The sequence below is a fragment of the Heliangelus exortis genome, chromosome 6, assembly GCF_036169615.1.
Source record: "Heliangelus exortis chromosome 6, bHelExo1.hap1, whole genome shotgun sequence".
Taxonomy (NCBI): Eukaryota; Metazoa; Chordata; class Aves; order Apodiformes; family Trochilidae; genus Heliangelus; species Heliangelus exortis.
Window position 1 is genome coordinate 30423699 of NC_092427.1, and position 21266 is coordinate 30444964.

The window sequence follows — 21266 nt, forward strand, 5'->3', positions numbered from 1 at the left end:
TGGATAAACTTTCTAGATTGTTTACTTTTAAAAATCACATATTTAAAATGTTAAAAGAGTACTAAACAAACAAAACCCCAGAAAAGTCTGTTGATATATGCAAAAGTCTTTTGAATTAAAGTTATTAAGTCTTTCAAGCATAGGCAGCTGTTGCTGTGTGGAGTCACGCAGCCTGCCAGCTTGGCAAGGTCTGAACAGCTGCAGCCCCAGCACAAGCCTCTACCACTTCACTCAACAGCACTCAGCTATTTCATATGAATCAGGCAGCTGAGAAGTCAAGCAGAGCCTCACACCTTGGCAACACCTTCACACTTATTTCCAAACAGCAGGGAAGCATAGATCCTTAAGACCTCTAAACCTGAGCAATTTCCAGCTTTACCAAGCCTCACAGCCCAGTAACAAACACAACTGTCCTGTTTGGTTCTTGGCCCACCTACCTGTGTTTCTAATTGCAAAATATGCATGTGTAGCTGTGTTTTAGATACTTTCCTCCTTCCAGTCTCTGTGTACCAGATGCTTACCCTTCTGATGCCATCCAGCAAGCAGCCACTACTTTCAGTGACCCACTCACCACCAGCATATCTGCTCCCTTCCCCATGCATTCCATTTCTTCTAACTGCACCATCTGTCTCCTAATTACTATCCCATTATTTACACACGGTTTTTACCCAGCTCCTCAGCTCCTCAAAAATATCCAATATACAGTGTCTAGTTCTGTCTTCCTCTTTGTATTTAAACATTTTTCCCTGCATTTCCCCTGGTCAGTGCTGGTCAGTTTCAGTAACTCATAAGACCTTCAGATTTCTGCTCTTCACTCCACTGACATCTCTCTTCTCTTCCCAGAGTCTCTCCTTTACTTTTGTATTCTTTAAAAGAAGCCACAAGAAGGACAGAGCACAAACAAAAACATGCTTCCACAAAGCTGAACCATTATATTTAATTTGCATATGCAAATGAGGTTTCCCAAACAGATTTTCAAGCTATATCCAAATAGACACGAAACACAAATAAATACACCTCACCAAATTCAAAGCCATGATTTGAAAGCAACTTGGGCAAGTTACAGTGAAACAGGTGAGAGGGAAAAAAGTTCATCTTTTTTCCTTCTGCAGTTGCACTTGAATTGGCTGCTCCTGGCTTAAGCATGGTGCTCATGTTTCCAAACTAAAAAAGTTACAGTGGGAAACATGTGAGAGGGAAAAAAAGTTCATCTTTTTTCCTTCTGCAGTTGCACTTGAACTCCTTAAGAAGTGGCTGCTCCTAGCTTATGCATGGTGCTCATGTTTCCAAGATAAAAATACACTAGACATATTTGTGGCCATATTACCATAAATATAGCACATTAATTGTCCTGCTTAAACTTCTGCCTCCTAAGACCCTGTAAAATACCTTCATTTTAATCTTCTGGGTTTAGTGCATATTACCATCATCTTCTATGGTGATTCCAAAAACAGACGAAAAATCATGCTACATATATCCTGGGAACAATGATACAAGCATAGATTCTTAAAGAATATCACCAGAAACCTCAGGCTGTAATTTTCTTCTCTTCATATAAAGTCTTCAGCATAGCTTATCTGATTATTCTGCTTCAGTCTGTCCCTGATATAACCTACTTGGAATATACTGATCAATCCTAAACAGATTTTAAATGCATGAGAAAACATATTTTTGAAGGTTTCATTAAGACTGAAGACTGGACAGAGGCAGACTCATAACCTACTAGGGAAATACGGACAAGTATAAACAGGAAAACAGTTTTAAATGGAGCTCATGGTATCAGTCAGACATCAAAGCTTACACATAACATAAAAATTCATAGGCAGCTATTACTAATGCTCAAATAATCATAGTTGCCATCATGATCATCTCTATCTGAATTCCAACCAATCTGAGTAACATAATTCTATGGGTTGCATCCAATTTCATACTATTACTAAAACTTCTGTTTTTAAATACATTACTATGCATTGTTAATCAATGAACCAACAGGCTAGTACATAAATGTAAATCATACCCAGCTGAGAAAAGTTTACATCTAGAATGAAATTCTATTTTGATTTTAGTAAGCATTACATGAGTTTCTTCATCTCATCAAGGGAAAATTATGTTTATCACCTTTTATCTTCTAAAAAAATACTCCTCTGTTATGTCAGATAATCATTGCTTAACATATCAAATGAGAAACAGCGACAGAAAACATAAAGCAAATCTCTAATCTTATATTCATTCAATTCTAAGAGTTCAAGTAGTTTTAAAAATCATAATACCATTTTTACAACCCTCTGAATTCATGTACAAGCTTCAAGTGGCTTTGAAATTCAAATTGAGACATGGATCTCAAGTTTACCAATTTTCACAGAGAAAAAGACAAATTTGAATATATTTATTTTTGCAGTTTAAGCACACAAATCGATATGGTTAGTAAATAAAAGCCTTTCATAATTTCCCAGAAAACACCACCAACTCCACTCATATAATGAGCTCACGCATCACATGTATCCCATGTGCCTGGAACACATTTAGAGCTATCCAAGTTGTGTCCAGTCACACAGAAGAGCAGCTTCATTCATCTGGTTTTCTTTTACTGGTCAAGACCAGATACAGGTGTATCAATCACACAGTTCAGTTCCTCTGATAGCATACTTATTCTTGCTAGAACAAAACATGCCAACAAGAGTTTAAGCCATGTAAGTTACTACTGGAAAAATATTACTTAAGTATGTGTGTGTGTACACAGACATGTGTCACATTTGCACCAGTTTTTCAGGAGTTGATAAAGGAGTGAGCACACTTCATTGTAGGCTCAGGTACAACATTTAGGTGCACAATACGAAGTGGCTGAGTTGAACATGATCTATTTTTAATTTGCTATGTCTGAAGAAGAAAGCTGCAGTATGTAATTGCTTACAGCCTGCTTGAGAGTTTTTCATTATTGTAATCTTACCATCTATATAAATTTCTACATGAGCTTTTGCCTGCCTACATATTAGATAAAAGCAGAACAAACCTAATTTTTTTGTGACTTTGTGACCTAGGAAGACAGTTTTGATCCAGGGGACATGCATTTTCACTTCATGTTCATAATTTTTCCATATTACATTAATTTTTTAGTCACTACTAACAATTTGCTTTCTAAATTATAGTCAGAGATTTATTTTTGTAACTGTGCAGTTTCATGAAAATTTAAGTCTAAACACTTTCCCATTGGTTCCAAAGCGTCTTTCCAATATCCTCCTTACTACATACTCTTTTCTATTCCAGAAAAGTGTTTAAATTCATGTACCTGGCTCTATCTCCGAATCCAGACAGTAAGATTTACAAATATTTCTAAAGACATAGAATGTATTCTCTCCATATCACACTTTTGATCAAATCAGTTTTTCTGAAGCTCTAAATTCATTACTACTATTGAGAATTATCCATGATATTAGTTTGTATATTAAATGTCATCTCATTTGTATTATTCTACTCAAAATAACCTTGTCCTTTGTGCATATCCTTACCTATTTGTAGAGTAGCAATACCTCCTATTTTCTTACTGGAAAGTTTCATTACTATAATTTTATTTTTTGTCATTCACTAGTAGAGCTATTTAGTAAGACTAATTCTTCAAAAGTTAGCTGTCACTATCTTCCACAGTAATTGTTTCATCTTTCAGCATGACCTGCTGTACCTCTTATTTTAATTCTTTACCCACTCATATAATTTTTACATTAGAATAGAGTTTAAGTAATAAATTCCAACTCCTGTATTATATCAAGTGCTTTACTAAAAAAGAACTAGATCCACTGTTTTTTCTGTCAGAAAAAGTCTGACATGATAAGATTAAGTTAGTCTGACATGATACACCATCATACTGAGTTTTATCCAATTTTCCACTTAGCTACAAGTCTCTAATTATTCTTACTTTCAAATATTGTTTTATTCTTACTTTCAAATATTGTTCTAAGCCTGGCATAGCTCTGAAATCTGACGATCATCAGGCCTGTTTGTTCTGACCATTTTTATCCTTTATTGAATACCGTTGCTGTATCTGCTATAGTACAACAACCCACTTGATAGATTCAGAGAAAGATGGGATTTACCATACCCATGAAATGTATATTCTTCCAACTTTTTAGGATGGAAATTATTACACCCTCTTATTTGCACAGACAAAGCACTTTGATGCTTGCCTTCATTTTAAATTTGGTCATTTCACTGCCATCTCCTTCACTTCCAACATCCAGCCACACAGTCAAACACTGTCTCAAATATTTGGATCTAAACTGAGAAAGATCATTTCTCTTGAACTTCTTTCTGCATGGCAGACACGTTTCCATCTTATTTTTAAAACTAAAGAAATTTTTACTGTTAGCAATTATATTTCACTCATATCTTCAGCGCTCAAAAAATATATTTTTCTAGGCTGTTTCTTCATGTCCTTTTTCAACAATCTTATTTCCATTAAACATTTAATTTTTTTTTTTACTTTTCAAATGACAACTGGAGACAACTTCATTAGATTTTCCCTCTCTGAATATTAATAAGATTATTTATAAACACTACCACATTCATTTTGCCCATATGAGAATTTTCTACATGTAAAGATCTATATTTAGCATCTGTCTATGCCTTCTGTGGACACAGAAGAGAAAGAAAGATCACAGAAAATTCTGTGGCCCTCTAGGAAAGCAGGAATTAGCAGTAAAATTAAAGGGAAAGCTAACATCATACTCATGTGAAACAGCCCACATATGAATGAGGCAAGGATTGCTGGGTAATGTAAAGTCTTAATGAAACTAAGAAAGTCATCTCTCCCATTTAGGTGCTTAAGGAAAGAAGCAAGCAAAAAGAAGTTCTGTTCAATATTATTTTTTCAGCAGAAATGCAATCTAATCTCTAACAGTCCTTTCACACTAATTTTGTGGAAACAAAACACTCCAACATTGAATACTCAAAGTCTCAAAATCAACTCATAGTCCGAACATGTAAAACTTTTTGCACCAAAAAAAAAATCTCATTTTTGCTTTAATCTTTTTATAAGGGCAATTTTATCAGTTTCTCCATGATTCAGAAGTCTGGAAGTTTTTTTTTAAATTATGAGCCAAAATGAGTAATCCCAGTAATTTTTAATTCATATGCATGATATGATTACTTTGATTTTTTCCCCTTGATATTCATTCTGACCTATATTTCTTAAATCCAGATGAAAACATTTGGCTCTGGGAAATGACAAATGCTGTAGTAATACTAGCAGTCTAAGGATTAAAATTATGGTTTTATTTTTAATCTTCATCTCCAAAATCTGTTTCTGAGCTTGCCAGAGCTTTGAAACCATTCCTCAATACACCAGTAACCCATAGCTATGGACAACTTTTTAAAACTCATGAAAACACTCACCTTGCTGTCTCCCTCCACTCTGCATCCTCTCCTTCACGCCAACAAATTTCATCAAGCTCGGTAAATAGATCATGTGGAATGTGTTCCTCATCATCATCTTCTGTTCCAAGAATAAATTGCACCCTCTGTGATGGGGTATCTGGGGAAAAATAAAAATATCAAGTCCAGAACACATTTTTTTTTTTTTTGCCCTGAGCAAGCAAATGCCTAATGTCTCACAAGATTATTCAGACTCTTTCATCCATATTACTGCCACAGAGAAAACATGATTAGAGTTACACTGTGAGAGCATTTGTACACAAACATCTTCCCATTAAGATCTCTATTTGCTGCAGTTGCTTAGTCTGCTAATTAAACAAACTAATCTAAAGACAGGAGGTGATATACACTTCTATTACTTGCTATTTTTCTTCATAGCCTTCCACTGCAGACCACTAAATATATTTTGGACATGTACTATTCTTTCTTCATATAACTCAGAAAATTTCCAGAACTCACAGAGCACTTTAATGTACATGTGTATGCAATGTTCATAGCTCAAACATTTTAAGTCTTTAACAATAAAATCCTATTTGCTTATTTAAATGCAAATATCAAATGAACAAATGAAGATGAAACACAGTCTAGAAATACAGTTATTTTTCCTGGTAATGTATTTTAGATTTCTGAGAGGAACCAGAAGTCCTTTACGAGAGCTGATGGGGGCCAGGTTACCAGTCAACTGAAAAATTGATCACCCAGCAGAACAGCACAATGACTCCTTGAACACTGTCTAAATGAAGTTAAGTTCTGTTCTACAACCATGTTTGAAAGACAAGCTACACTGTTTTCCATCTAGCAGTGAAAAGCATCACTGCATAGGATCCTCAAGCTCTCTGAATTTTGGAAAGATTGAGATAGCACTCATTGAATGATAGTTAAAGAGCAAGTGCAGCACTAATCAAAAATAATTAAATAGGCCGCTGATACAGGAGATTAAATTCAGCAGTAAAGATACCTTTCAGCAATGAAATGTAAGCAATTCATGACAGCTTTCACTGTTTGCTTAAACAGAGTATAAAGATATAGTACTGTCAAGCCTTATTCCTTCACAAAGCAAGGAAATGAAACCCAGAAGAAATATGGGAAACAAAGCAGATGGGCTCTGGTACCATCAAGCCTTATAGAATGGAACTGCAAGGCGACAGAAAGTACTTCTGGTGAAACATTAAGGAACAAGAATAATTTTGTTACTTTTGTTACTTTTCTCTCTCAAAATCGGTCCTCTTCAAGATTTCTTCAACTTCTATTCTAGAGACCACTTTTCGGCCTCTTATCTACTTTTTAAAAATTTGTTTCCCATATCCTCATGCTGGTACATTCTAGAGAAGGGTAAAGTATATCCAAACATCAAGATTTGATCTGGGACTAGAAAGTACACACTGGTCAAGCAGTGTGAAAATTGTTATGACTCTTTCCCAGAAGGACAAAATTCAACAAGATACAAACTTGCAAAGAACCAGTGCCTGTGACTACTGACAGATCATGGAAAACAAGCTACTTGGTTTAAGAGCTGGACTGCAGTGAGAATCCGAGAATAAGCATTGCCAAGAACATCCTGTACTCCTGATAAAATCAGCACTAGAACTAATTTACAGCAACAGCTACTGTTAAGTAGTAAATTAGTAGTGTTGTACAGCAGAACTGCAGTTTTATGACAGTTATGATACTCATGCAAATACATGCTTTCAGTGTGGGCAGGAAAACAGAGAATCAGAAACCCCTTAAAAGTCAGGTGAGTAGTAACAAGGAAACGCCTTAATGCTCTGATGTGCTCTTCCTGGGTCCTCTGTGTAACATAGAGCTACTTGACTGACAACAGTGAAGAATCTATATAAATGACAAAATATGCAGTAAATTCTTCTTCCTTGCTAACACAGCAGTAAAATTAGCTGCTACATCATGGCTCTCTTTCTTTGCTGCTGTACTTTGAATTGATATATGAACCCTCCAAGCTACAGCTTGATTTTCAGACACCGAGCTAGAAATTGTAAAGAAAAAAAGTTTGCTTTATAGTACAATAATTTTATTGCAAGGATAAAACCTTAAGAGAATTAAATAATAGGACCACTACACCCAACAGTATGGAGGGAGTTGGCAGAGGAGCTCACCAAGCTGCACTCCATCATTTATCAACAGTCGGAGCTAACAGAGGTGGCCCCAGATGACTGGAGGCTTCCTAATGTGATGCCCATCTACAGGAAGGGTTAGAAGGAGGATCAGAAAATTACAGGCCTGCCAGACTGACCTTAGTACCAGGGAAGATTATGGAGAGGTTCATCTTGAGCATGTTCATGTGGCAAGTGCAGAACAGCCAGGGGATCAGGCCCATCAAGCCTGGGCTCACGAAAGGCAGGTCCTGTTTGACCAACCTGACCTCCTTCTGTGACAAGGTGACCCACCTAATGGATAAGGGAAAGGCTATGGATGTTGTCTACCTGGACTTTAATAAAGCTTTTGACACCACCTCCCATAGCATTCTCCTAGAGAAGCTGGTGGCTCATGGCACAGACAGGTGTACTCATTACTGGACTAAAAACCAATTGATGACCAGGCCCAGAGAGCTGTAGTCAACAGAGTTAAATCCAGTTGGTAGATGGTTCACCAGTGGTGTTACCCAGGGCTCAGTTTTGGAACTGGTCTTTTTCAACATCTTTATCAACAATCTAGATGAAGGGACTGAGTGCTTCCTCACCAGGTTTGCAAATGACATCAAGTTGGTTGGGAGTGTTGATATGCTTGATGGCAGGAAGGCTTTGCAAAAGGATCTGGAGAGGCTGGATCAGTGGGATGAGGCCAATAATACTACATTTAACACAGCCAAGGGCCAGGTCCTGCATTTCTGTCACAACTCCAGGCAATACTACAGCTTGGGGAAAAGTGGCTAGAAAGCTGCTTGTCCTGTGGGTGTTGCTCAACACCCAGCTGAATATAAGCCAGCAGTGTTCCCAAGTGGCCAAGAAGGCCAACAGCATCCTGGCTTGTATGAGGAATAGTGTGGCCAGCAAGAGAAGGGAAGTGATGGTGTCCCAATGCTCAGCACTGGTGAGGCCTCACCTTGAGTACTGTATTCAGCTCTGGGCCCCTCACTACAAAGGAGATTGAGTTGCTGGAATGTGGACACAAAGAAGGACAACAAAGCTGGTGAAGGGTCTAGAGAACAAGACCTATGAGAAGCAGCTGAGGGGATTCAGATTGTTTAGTTTGGAGAAGAGGAGGCTAAGGGGAGACGTTATGACTCTCTAAACTACCTGAAAGTGAGGTGGGTGCTGGCCTCTTCTCTCAAGTAAATAACAATAGGACTAGTGGAAATAGCTTGAAGCTGCACCAGGGGAGGTTTAGACTAGATTTTAGACTAGAAAGAATTTTTTTACTGAAAAAATAGGCTGGAATAGGCTGCCCCATCCCTAGAGGTATTCAAAATTATGGAGATATGGCACTTCAGGACATGCTCTGGCAGACATGGTGGATTTTTTCTGGGTTGATGGCTTAGCCTGGTGATCTCAGAGGTCTTTTCTAACCATGACGTTCTATGATTCTGTAACACAATTTTTTAAAAAAATCAGATCCCTTAGTTCTACTTAAAAAAATTGAGTTAACAGGATTACTCATGTGAGCCAGATGGATGTGGCTGCTATTCATAAGTAATAAATACCAAGTATGTCATTAGTGTGTTATATGGAAAATGAGTAATCTGTGATTCAAAAACAGTATGAAAGAATACTTCAGTTGCTGACTGTCAAACTGTGATAACTTAATCCTCAGTATAGAAGCATAATATTTGCAAACTAGGACACTCAATTTTATTTTTTTTAAGTCTATGAAAACAGAAATTGGCTTGAATATTATGTGTCTATCCCTACTTCAAGTAATACAGCCAACATGAAAATAAATAAAAAAGACCTTTTTTTTTTGCTATTTCTAGAAAGCACTGAAAGTAACCTAGATTAAGCTGAAAAAAAATTAAATCAGTAGGACTAGTTTGTTACATTAGTATTTCTATCACCTCCTTTGCTTTATATCAGAGGACAGAGACTCTAGAAGCAACACAAATTTAAAGTTCCACACTAGGCAGCTGATGATTCTCTCAAGTAAATGGCTCATCACCAGCTCAGGTTCCTCCAGAACCATGTGGGCCTAGGCATCATGTCTGATACATGGCAGGAGCAGAAGAACCATAAAAACCCACCTATGCTTTGTTAATTAGCCCTCACTGTCAGGAGAAGTTGAGACAACTCTCTGCTGTGGCTCTACCAACCCATGGGAGCCTCTTGCCAGACTCTGTGTTAAACCTGGATTTCTCTGGGCTTTTGCTCATGTCATCCAAGTAGCACTCACAGACATCCAGACTACCTCTGACACTTCAGACTCATTGCATATATGGGAAATCCAAGCATTACAGGTTTAACAATCTGTTTAACTCCACTAACCTGTTAAAAGGGTAAAAATTAAGACCTGGTGAATACACTGCTGTCAAAAACAGAGATTCACACTGGTATTGTGTGCTGCAGAAAGTCACCCTGCAGCCACATGACATGCAGCTCATTAATAACCTGCTGTACTTTACCATTCTGGGTGACCCACATCTCCTCCTCAGTGCATGCCAGGATTTTTTGAGGCCAACTGTGCTGCCATCAGGTAGAATGGCAGAAAAATCTGCCCAAGCCATACCACAAGCAGAAATACAGCCTCAGGTGCATACAAAATTTATTCCAGATTTTATCCCCTGCTCTTGATAATCAATTCTAGAAAGGGTACAAAAATGTATTTCTAATAACACTCTGCTACCTCAGTTGTCAGAACAGGCTTCTGTATTTCTAAGCCTCTTGAGAAGCTGTATTTAAGGGTAGTATTAGTAGGCTCATAATTCTTGTTGGGGTCAGTGGAGGTAGGGGTGAAAAATTCTACATTAGAAGACGTCCAATAAAATTTACATTACAAAAGGACATAAAACACATTGAACAGCACAAATAAGATCTATCACATCTCATGCTCTTTTACAGTCATATTAGAATTAACATTAAATATAAAAAGTTGTGGATTGTTTTGATTGCTCACTGCACAGGATGGGATGCTGACAGGGAGTGAACTGGTGTTATTGCATGTCAGCTGTGCTACAACTTTCTTCAGACAAAGGTAAGATGGTGTGAAAAATTCAAAGGATCACAGAAAAGAAAGTATCATTTCGCATACAGACAAACCTGATTGTTCCCATAAAGTAAGTGGTGGATAGGAGCTCTTCCCTAACGCCTTCCTGCGCAGATCAGACCTTGTTCAGTAAAGGCTGGGATCATAAATTACTTTTTTTTAAATTAGAAAACATGGTAAATATGAAAACAAAATTTCCATTACTAAGTTACACATAAAATAGTAAACAGACATACAGCACACTTCTGAAAATCTCTTCACAGACCTTAGAAAACATGTGTTAGGTTGGAAGAAAATACTTCCTTGATTGCTCCTCTGGCACTTTATCCTTATACATATAATCTTGGTTCCCAGAAGCACTCCCTGCATTTTCTTCACGAGTTGTTTCCATCACCTCAAGGCTATGACAAATAATCTTGTACTTCAGATTTGACAATATGGATGATTCCCAAGCTTCAATTCTCTTCTTTTTGCCTGTTTCTTAAAACTGCAATTATGATACATTATTTTAATCCAGATTTGCTGCAATCTGTTCCACAGCTGCCCAGAGATTCAAATTTCCAAGTTTACCCTTCAGCAGACAAATCCTATAGTTAAGGGTAGAATTCTCTTAACAGCCATACTCTTTACAAATAACTAAATTTGCCCTAATAATACACCTTTGAAATCTGAGGTTGGCTACCAAATATAGTCAGTTGAGTCCTTTCATTATTCTTTCTTCAAGCCCCTCTGGTAACCAAGAGAAATTCCCTTTTGCAATTCACTTTTTCCCTTGCATTACCTTCAGACAGCCTCTCATGAACCCTGCATTCAGTTCTCTTTTAGGCTCACCTCCAGGGCTGCTCAGCTTCCCTTGCCATATCCAATATCATGAATTACAAATTTAAGCCTCTTTAGAACTAGAGATTATTAAAGACAGATTTCTTTAAAGAACAAACCAACCATTGCACAAGCCCCAACAGTGTCTAGTCCTAGAAGACACCACAGGAGATTAAATGAAACCAGTGAACAATTCTCACTGTTGTGTTCATCCTCACAAAACCTATCCTTAAAGACACCCTACCCTGCTGAGAGCTAAAGTCTTCCTTTATCACCCCATTGCAAAACAGAAATATAAATATCTTTGACTTACAAGTCTAAGTCCAAGAGAGATATTTCAAAGGTTATAAGCAAAAGACAGACATCAAAAAACACAGAAAACTGCCACTAAAAATCACATGCATACCAAGCAAGTGCAACCCGACCACTGAAAGGAAATCTGCAGCAGACTTCCAGTGCCACCATGACTGCAGCACTGACGGAGCAGTCCCAGCCAGATTGTGGCCCTGCACCCTGCTGTGGCTGACACCCATCACCTTCCCAGAAAACAGCATCAAGGAACTGTTCTAGACTAGAAACAACTTTTTTTGCTAAACCAGATTTAATTTGCACCACAATTTTAGTTCACAGAGCAGCCACAATACCTGCCCCACAAGAAATGCTGTGGGGGGAGGCTTAAACCAGGCATGAAACTTGTTTACTTTCCTTAATTAGCATAACTACAACAGCAGCATTTCAGCTGGGAATGGTAAACCTCTTCAATATAGCAACTAGCATTACTGCATTACTGCATTTTTAACATTTACTGCGTTTAATGGATCATTTCACTGGATTTCTCCTTTCCTTCCAAAAAAATATGAGGCAAGATGAAAGAAATCTAGATCTTGAAATGGCTTAGCTTACCATCAAAAAAAGCTTCTCCATGAGCAAGTCGTGTAATCTGCAAATTATGCAATTCAAAAGGCACATCATTATGGCAAAATGAAAACATCTTGTACAACCTCATATCATCAAGAGGGAATACACAGACAGTGATAATCAGGTGTGGGGAAAACAAATATAAAACTTGATTAACTGATGTGTGCCCCCAGATGACAGGACCCTTCTCTTTTTTATTCCACTAACTACACAGTCTACATATTACATTAACCTCTGAATCTGCATACTGAGGACACTCGAGTTATTTTTTAATTGAAAAGTCCCAGTAGAATTTTTTAAAATAGCTTCTGAGCTGCCACCGGTATATTCTAAAACATCTATTCTCTGCACAAAAATTCCCTTTAAAAGTAGCTGGTAAAGCTTTCCCAGGCAGGATTCAAAAGGATTATCAGGAAGCTTCCAGCCATGGGCATTACATTGAATACAGGTGTTTTCTAGCCATGCTGATACAAAGAACATTGCTAAAGAAATTGTTTTTAACTGGATAGCAACCAGGTCACACCTGTCCACTATGAGCAGGGCCTGCAGAGCCCCACAGCACTATGAACAGTGACAGCAGACCAAGATCTTCACCTGATGGCACTTTACAGATGAAGTTTAAAATTATACAGTTATAAATGACAAAAATTATGTTTCAGTCCATGCTTGGTTAACTAAGCAGTCTGGAGCACTTCATGAATATTTCAGGCCTTTACTTGTACCAGCATCTGTATTATTTAGTTGTTGCACCATTGTTTTTTATTATACCTCTCTTCATCCTTCAGTGCTTAAAAATCTGCTAATTTATTCTCTTGTATCATAAAATCCTAATGTATTTTCTTACTTCAGAGCACTGTTTTCAATCAGCTGAGCTCACAGTACTTATTTTCTCTTTCTTCTTGCACCTGCTCACTGAATGTTTTTTCTTTCTCCTCCTCCCCCCAGTTCTGAAGAATACAGCCTCCTACTATTCAGAAGAAACATGTTAAAAGGGGTATATGGTGACAGGGTGACATGATCAATTAAATCAGAATGATTCATAAATTAAATGACTATTTTGGACCTGATCACTTAGGTAGCACAGTCCCTCATATTAAGTTAGGTGTCAAGAATAGGATTTGTCTTCCTTGCAACTTTGTTCAGCCTCTGGGTACTCATAATCTTATGGTCATGGGGAATGAGAGCCAAGAAACATTACTAAGGTTTAGTGGATGCAGATTTAGTGTGGGAAGTGTCTGTTGCTCTCCCTGTGTAAATAAAGCATAGAAAAACTATGCTTATATTCTCACTAAAAGCGATGCTTCTTCCTAGGCAGCACAACCTGACTGAAACTGCTCTAAGGAAAATCCACAGTAAAAGCAAGAATGTGGATACAGACTACAATTAATCTCTCTATGATTTTGTCTGCCTGCTTTGAGTGTGCCTAATGCCTCCATCACGTCATAAGACAAATCCCTTTCACTGTTGTCTATGGGCTGCCACATTTCCTGGAGGTAGAGATGTCAAAGCTCTGGCAAAGTCTGTTTCTCTGGTCAGACTGCCAGAAGTCAGATATTCAAGGCTAAAAATCCTCAAGTTTTATTACTTTGATATTATTTCAGGGTAGGAAAAATAGGTATTTCCAGATATTTCTGAATATTCAGGAGTGCTGACTTTGACTCCTTTTGAACTGTTATCACTCAACCATTTTGAAGAGTATTTTCAGCATACTGAGAAGCATTCAGAGTAGACTTGCATGTTTCTGGCCCATCCTTTATAACGCCCTCTTGGGCGTTATAAAAGTAATAATTTATGTGACATGACACACACATCCTTTAGATGATAGTTACAATACCTTTACAAGTGAACACATGGCTTACAAAAGTGCAGTCCTGCACTTATTTCAAACAAGAGTGCCTGTAGACAAGTGGTGTGAAGACCAACATACAAAGGCACTTCAAAATTACCTGTTTTGTATTACTGACATTCCATTCTTGAAACACTCTTGAACATGGGCTGATTTTCCCTCGTGCCCTTTATTGTGTGCACAACTGTCAAATACTACTAAGGACGGATTCAACCAGTTAATTTCTTTTTTTTTTCATTCTTGTCATTAGGAAGGACACAAGCCTAGGACTCCAGAAGTTGAAAGAACAGAGCTAAGCTCACAGCCAAAATGTGTCACATACTGGCACTTCAATAAAACCAGATGACTCAACAGAAGACATTGCTTCATAGTTTCAGATATCTCACTTCTTGGCTAATGTTACTTTCAATTGTTTCTTCTTAATCTGACATTATATGTATATATGCATATTCTTTATGAAAACTGCTTTAATAATTTATGAACTTTGTAGTTTTCCAAGAAACCAGTTTCAATATAGTACTGGCTCTTTGCACATTTGAAAAACATTCCAGACAGAACCATCACAGCCAATTTTTTCTTCACTGTTCAGTCTTCAAAATGTAACTCATATTAACTCATATCTACTAAGTTTGAAAAAGTCTTAACTTAAAATCCATTATGAACCATTCAAGTACTTCAAGCTCTTAACAATATATTTAACCATCAGCATTTCTAATCCACTAGCTCCAAAGTTATCTACATACATAATCCACACTTTGGATCAACAGAAAGTATAATCATTATTCTGTAACCTGAAATTATATTGGCACATTTCCCTAATGATTTAAAAACATCCTTCTGTTGCACACTGACAAGCTGCTTTTCTGTATCTCCTTCTTTTATACTTTCAACACTTACGACAGCCTTGGACAAATCAGCATATGTGCTTTTTATTTCTAAACAGCAAATAATATTCTCATGTGTTTTGAGGCAAGGCTTGACTAATTTATTCGTTACTACCTTTTTTCTGTTTTCTGTAATATTTTTTAATTTAAAATTTTGAAAATTTTAGGAGTTTTGTATCAGGTTCATTTACTGAAAGGTATTTTTTCCTGTTTACTCTTAAGTCCTCAGCAGACTCATCTCACGATGGCAAGCACAGTGTCTTGTAAGGAAAAAGGCAAACACAATCTGGATCACAGTTCATATCTGATGAAACACTGTGATTTCAACAACATCAACATTATTAAATAACTGATTGTAAAGAACCTCAACTCTTCTGTGTTGCTTTTTAGGGGAAAATAGTCCAGATCCTTCACTGAGGGCAGCTGGTGCCATAAAGCACTTACTCCCTTCCAGTGGTGGTGGCAGTACGCCTTATAAGAACACTCAGGGACAGCCTGCCACAGAGGTAGAAATTTCTGAGATTTCTCATGTTTTGACTGTAGCTGGCTGCTGTCCATCAGAGGAACAAATCTTGGTTCTCTTGTGGTGACTGGAGAGGCTCTGGTGAGTTCTCCAAAACTCCACTGCTAATTGTGTCCCAGCCAAGGACAGGGCATGCATAATTTTATTGATGTTTGTTATTAAAAGATCTATGCAAAAATAAAATGTATCTTACCAAAAGGAGGAGACTCTCTCCCATCTTCTAATCCTGAATCTCGCTCTCTGTCTCTCTTTCTGTGTTTATGTCCACGGTGTCTATGGCGTCGGTGACTTTTTCTTCCACCCAGTGGCACATGAACCCCAATGAACAATGTTCGATGGCCTATAGGTAAAAAAAGTTACCTTTTAAGAAGGGGCTATGGCAACATAATAACAATATTAATAGCCATAAAAGCATTGATGATACAATAACTATTATAATCGTGTAACTGTATAATATTTATTATTCTAATTTTAATAGTCATAATGTTATTGATTACAAAATTATGATTTATTGGCATGGATATATGAAACCTTAATACATTAAAAAAAATTGAAGTATTGATGTCCTTATGATGCAGTGACAGATTTTTTTTCCCTCAAATTTGCGTTTCTGTGTGTGAACTTTCACTAAAGCCAGACAGGTGTTCTGTAAAATGTCTTCCAAAACAGTGATTTGAAGAGACACATGGATTTCTTTGCACTGAACATTTGGTAAAGTTGCTGTTTGCTTTGTGTATACAGGAACTTTACAAAACTCATTGCTATTTATGAGCCAAACCTGACAGAATTCTTGTGGGAAATTTACTGAAGGGAAAAAAAAAAAAAACAAAAAAACAAAAAAACAAAAAAAAAAAACACAGAATGAACAAAACCAATAAAACACCATGGAACCAAGGCAAAAATATTCCTACACAACTTTATGTGCTTACATCATAAACACATTTGCTGGCAGCTTAGGGTGTTTTCATTTCCTCGATTTTATTTTTTTTAAATATGTAAGAAGTTTCACATTGCCCTGGCTGCAACCATCTTTGAGCCTTTGAGACTAAGGAATTTTGTGTTGCTGATTTAGCCCAAAAGATTTGTGGGCTAACAGCATCAGAACACAATAAAGCATTTAGAAGGGGAAGAGCACAAGGGAAATGCGCAAGAAGTACCAAAAAACAGGAATCATGACTCACTACAGGCAGATCTCCTACATTTACTCAGCAGAAAGACACAGTCCAGATTACTCATCTCAAATAACATTTATTTTCTCCTTGAAATAAGCATAACACAGTGAGTGGATAATTGCTGCTTTGCTGTAATCATTGAGCAGTGTCAAACATCTGAAAAAGGTCACTAACATCAAAACTAAGGTAGCAAGTGATCTCTAATCCCATGGGGAACCCAGCAGGGGCAGAAAACAGAGCAAGGCAGCATTTGTCACTACTCATCAAAGAAATCCAGGGCTGACAGGAATTCTCTGCAGAAGCAGGGAAAATGCTCTGGATATCACACTAGTTCGTTCTTCAACTTTGCTTTACCTAGGATACTAGAAAGCAGAAGCATGACTTTTTGGGAGACTATTCTTCTAGAGTCAAGAATTTTTCTAAAGCAAAGGCCAAAAGTTGAAATCTTTCCTTTATTTTTTTAATTATCTTCTAAATACCTCTTTCCTCTTGCTTACTACATTTAACCCAAGAAATTATTTAAGGACAGCTGCTTAAGGACACCTTTGGTGTATTTCAAATATATTATAGTTGGTTGTACATGGAAAAAGGAAAAATTTATTCCATGAAAAGAATTTATTAAAAAGATACTGAAGAACCACCGTAATGTAGTACTCAACACTTTCTAGTACTCTTCCATGGGTAGTAATAAACTATGGGTAGAAATAGACTATGACTTCCAGGAGTACAAATAGATTGCTTTCTTAATTTAGTAATTTAATGCATTCTGGTTGCTTTGTGACAGAAGTGGGCGTGCTTATCCTGGGTTTGTGCACTTCATTGCTCAGGTTGTACTTGCATCAGGAAACACAGATTCAGCTTCACAATTCAATTAATTTCCAGGGCTGACTCCAGAACTTGAGCTCAGTTGCTCTTTAGAATAAAATCTAAGTACAAGAGTTGCTTGGGTTTACTGTATTGCAAAAAAATTCTTTCTTAGACCTAAATTTTATTTTAAGAACTCAGTAACAAATTAATCATGTAAAAAGTAAATCTCCACAAAGTAAATAATTTTCTGCATAGCCCTTGGAAATGACAAATGTAACATCTAAAAATGGTTTTCTGAGTTTGTCATTCTGGGCCTTCAAAAAGGAAGCTTGTCTCTACCTATCTTATCTATTAAATAAATGTAAAGGAAAAGAAATGTGGTCAGATTTCTAGAGCTTTGAAAAAAATAAAGCCCATTATAATTTATGGCACTTTATGACTTAACTTATGTACTTCTACAAGTTCCAGCTGTATGACTAAATGTGGCACTGCTAGGGAAAATGAAGATGGAGAGAAAAGAATTGTAAATGTTTCCCTTAATTTATGGAAATTAGGATCTTTTTAATGCAATGCTAATGGTACAGACATTTTTGCCCTAATGCCTCCCATTCTCCTTCCAAACACAATTTTAGCACAGAAAACACAAACCTATATGGTAGGAAGAACACACATAAGGAACAAGTTCATCTCCCCACTTCCTCATCAGTAGAAACTTCACAGGCTTCCATGTTACACCAGGCACGTAGGACTCCAGCAGGTCCTTTCAAGAGCTCCTTAGTGAGCCAGGCAATTTGGTGTCTACTGCATAAAATGTGACTGTCCTGGACTCGAACAAGTGTGAGTGCCAGGTGCTCAGGGTGCACCTGCCTGTGCTGCCTTCCATCCAGAATGATCCAAATCTGCTTTAGGAACCTGCCGAGACCAAGGTTTTCAGATCCCTCCTCTTGGGCGTGATGGATGGGGGCTGATAAGGGAACAGTTGGTCTTGAAATATCTCCAGAAAGAGCAAATACAGGCTTTTGTGACCTACTAAGGAAACACACTGCAAAGTCAAGATGGCTTGAGAGTATATTTTGACAATGGTTCAAGCCAAGTCTCAAATGACTGCTGACCTCAGGAGGGCTGGGGGGTGCTTCTCCCTCTGGAAAATACTCAGTGTCTTGAAGCCTCTTTTATGTATTGCCAGCTAGAGCTGAACCACATGCAATTTTCCATCCTCTCAAAATTGACAGTGAGGTACAGATAGAAAACCAGCAATCAATGCAGAGTTTAAAAACTGCCTTTTTCCTTATTGGAGCAAAAGTGATTATGGTGAATTGTGTAGGAGTAAAGAAGGAGTACATGACTCATGATTTGTTATTGTAGTGCAGGAGGGAGGGGGAGCTAAAGAGACAGCAGAGGGGACAAAAGCAATACTTTCTAAACTGTTCATGTTGTTGTTTGTGGTAATGGTTTGCTCAAAGGTCATTTTTCACCTTTTTGCCATGTTATAATTTGGAGGAACTGACAAGAAAGCCTTCACAGTTTTTTTAGATCATACATGTAACTCATGTTCTAGGTTAAATTATGACAGAAAATATAAATACTAAAAATATCCTTGGCCCAAGAAAGCATTAAGGCCATATTCGATATGGAGAATAAGAGCATCTCACTGAAGTAGTTAACTTTAAGGACCTTTTAAGGAGCCCAAATCAATCACTGCCCTCCCACCAAATCTTTCATTTTAACAAAACATTTTTCCAGCATGTGGATGGGCTAATAAGCCTTCTTAACTGCATTTATTGTCATTCCCTCCTCTACATTGCTCCAGATGAGTCCAGAGGTGCTGCGTGCATGGTCGTACACAAGATCAGGTCTCAGACCTTGCCAGACAACAGGAAAACAAAGTATCAGCAGAAACTGAAAGTAAAAGGACTCTCTCAGACACAGTCACACTTTCCACTGATAGAAAGTGAAGCTGTGGTTATTGGAGGGGAGAATTTGACCTATATTTCTAAATTAGCAACAAAACAAAAATGCAAACTCAGTACTAGCACAACTGCATTTTTAAAAGTGAGCGTTTCAGTCTTCTCATGCAATTTTATGGCTTTCTCCAAGAATGGCAAGTTGGTTTATATCAATTTTACTTATCATAATTTCAAAAGTTGAAATATTTGAAAATTTCAGTCCCCACAAATATTGAAAAGGTTTCGTGTAAGTGAAGCTCAGAGTGAAATCAAACTTCAAAACCCAAAGCTGATGACTAACAAAAGACTGGAATTCAGCCAACACTATGTGATAACATGTTTGCTTCATTATTTCATTATTCTTCATGTGAACTTCCAAAAAAATGTTGTGAAAATGTCCTGCAGAGTTACTGATGAATCTTCAAGGTTTACCTCCTTCCCACAGACATGAGACATGGGAAGGGACCAAACCAGGCAATTGTCAAAGCAAGAGTGTAAGCAAAGCTCAGGAGAAAAGCAAGTGAGATCTCAAGGAATATTGAGAGACACAGGAAAAAGGAGATAAAAAGCAGATGAGAGGCACTACAGAAAGATGTGCCTTACAAATGACAAACGAACAAGCTAGAGAATCTAATATCTGGTAGACAACAAAATGAGAGAATTCTGTGCCCGTAAAGCCAAAATGGTTCTTTTTTAAGAGACCTGTTTGCAGAGACCTACTGCTATACAAATACATCTGACATTAAAGGCACAGACTAGCTCAAATCTCCTGCCAGCTCTTCACTTCCACAGCTTATGTACTAAGTCTAATAAGTCTAATAAACACTGCAGTAAGGAGCAGCTAGGTCACACTGAACATCTAGATGAGCAGAAGGGAACTAGAAGCAAAGAAGGCTGGAGCAGAGGATCAGTACTGACAGAGTAACAAATTACTTGCAATAGGTTGTAGCACTGTGGTAGCCAAAGGGAGGGGAGACCTTGGTCGATGCTCCTATCTGGACAAGCAAAATTCGTAGCTGACTTGCTTCTACACAGGGCAAGGCTGAATCAAAGCTAGCAGATTAGTAAGAGTTATGTTTTTTCAGCCCTGTGAACTGCTAGGTCCTATTAAGTTTCAGGTAAATATTGTCAGCTGGGGTCAGAACCACTATTCCATTATTTTTATAAAGAATGTCCCACCTCTGAGAATAAAAGCCTGCTTCAATATCTGTAGACACTCAGATTTTTACAAAATAATACATATGGCAATTATAGTTTAACCACAATGGGTTTTTCATATATTAAGCATAACTGCATATAATAAAAATTTCAAAGTACTGTCACAAGCTGAAACAAATCTAAAAAGATACAATAAATAAAATCACCATTTTAAAAAGAGGATTTCACTTCTTTTTTGTCAGCAGGACACCTACCATCAAAATAAATTTTCATACAGGTCATTAAATACAATACATCTCTACAAACACACTTAACACTTCAAATTAATTTTTGGTTTATTGTTTGAATATGATGCAGAAGCTGAGGATTCAGTGTTGTAGTAGTGATATTTATTTCCTAATTTAGCTTGAAGTCTTTTGTGACTTTCAGTAATCAGTCCATGTCTAAACCCTGTCAAAAACATCAGAATGCATGTTCTGATGTACAGTGATTTATATACCAGATGCAGTGTTTTATGTGACCTGAGAGACATGAAAGATGGAAAATTTGATTTCCCATGAGACAATTTTTCCCACACCACTTAGACAGATAAAATGTATTTTTAAAAAGGCCTAAGCAAAA

At 37.3% G+C, this 21266-nt stretch overlaps 1 protein-coding gene across 15 annotated transcripts in view; it reads right to left on the bottom strand.

Moving 5' to 3' along the window:
- Positions 1–21266, bottom strand: part of SLC4A10 (solute carrier family 4 member 10) — a 142800-nt gene that overhangs the window by 64104 nt on the left and 57430 nt on the right. For all 15 annotated transcript variants that reach the window (XR_011726575.1, XM_071747527.1, XM_071747516.1 and 12 more), the window contains 2 exons: positions 15756–15902; positions 5386–5524 (listed from right to left, as the gene is read on the bottom strand). Coding sequence is in view for 14 of the 15 variants with exons in the window: in XM_071747527.1 (XP_071603628.1) it covers positions 5386–5524; positions 15756–15902 (286 nt within the window). In the remaining variant the exon portion in view is untranslated. The remainder of the gene's footprint in view (positions 1–5385; positions 5525–15755; positions 15903–21266) is intronic.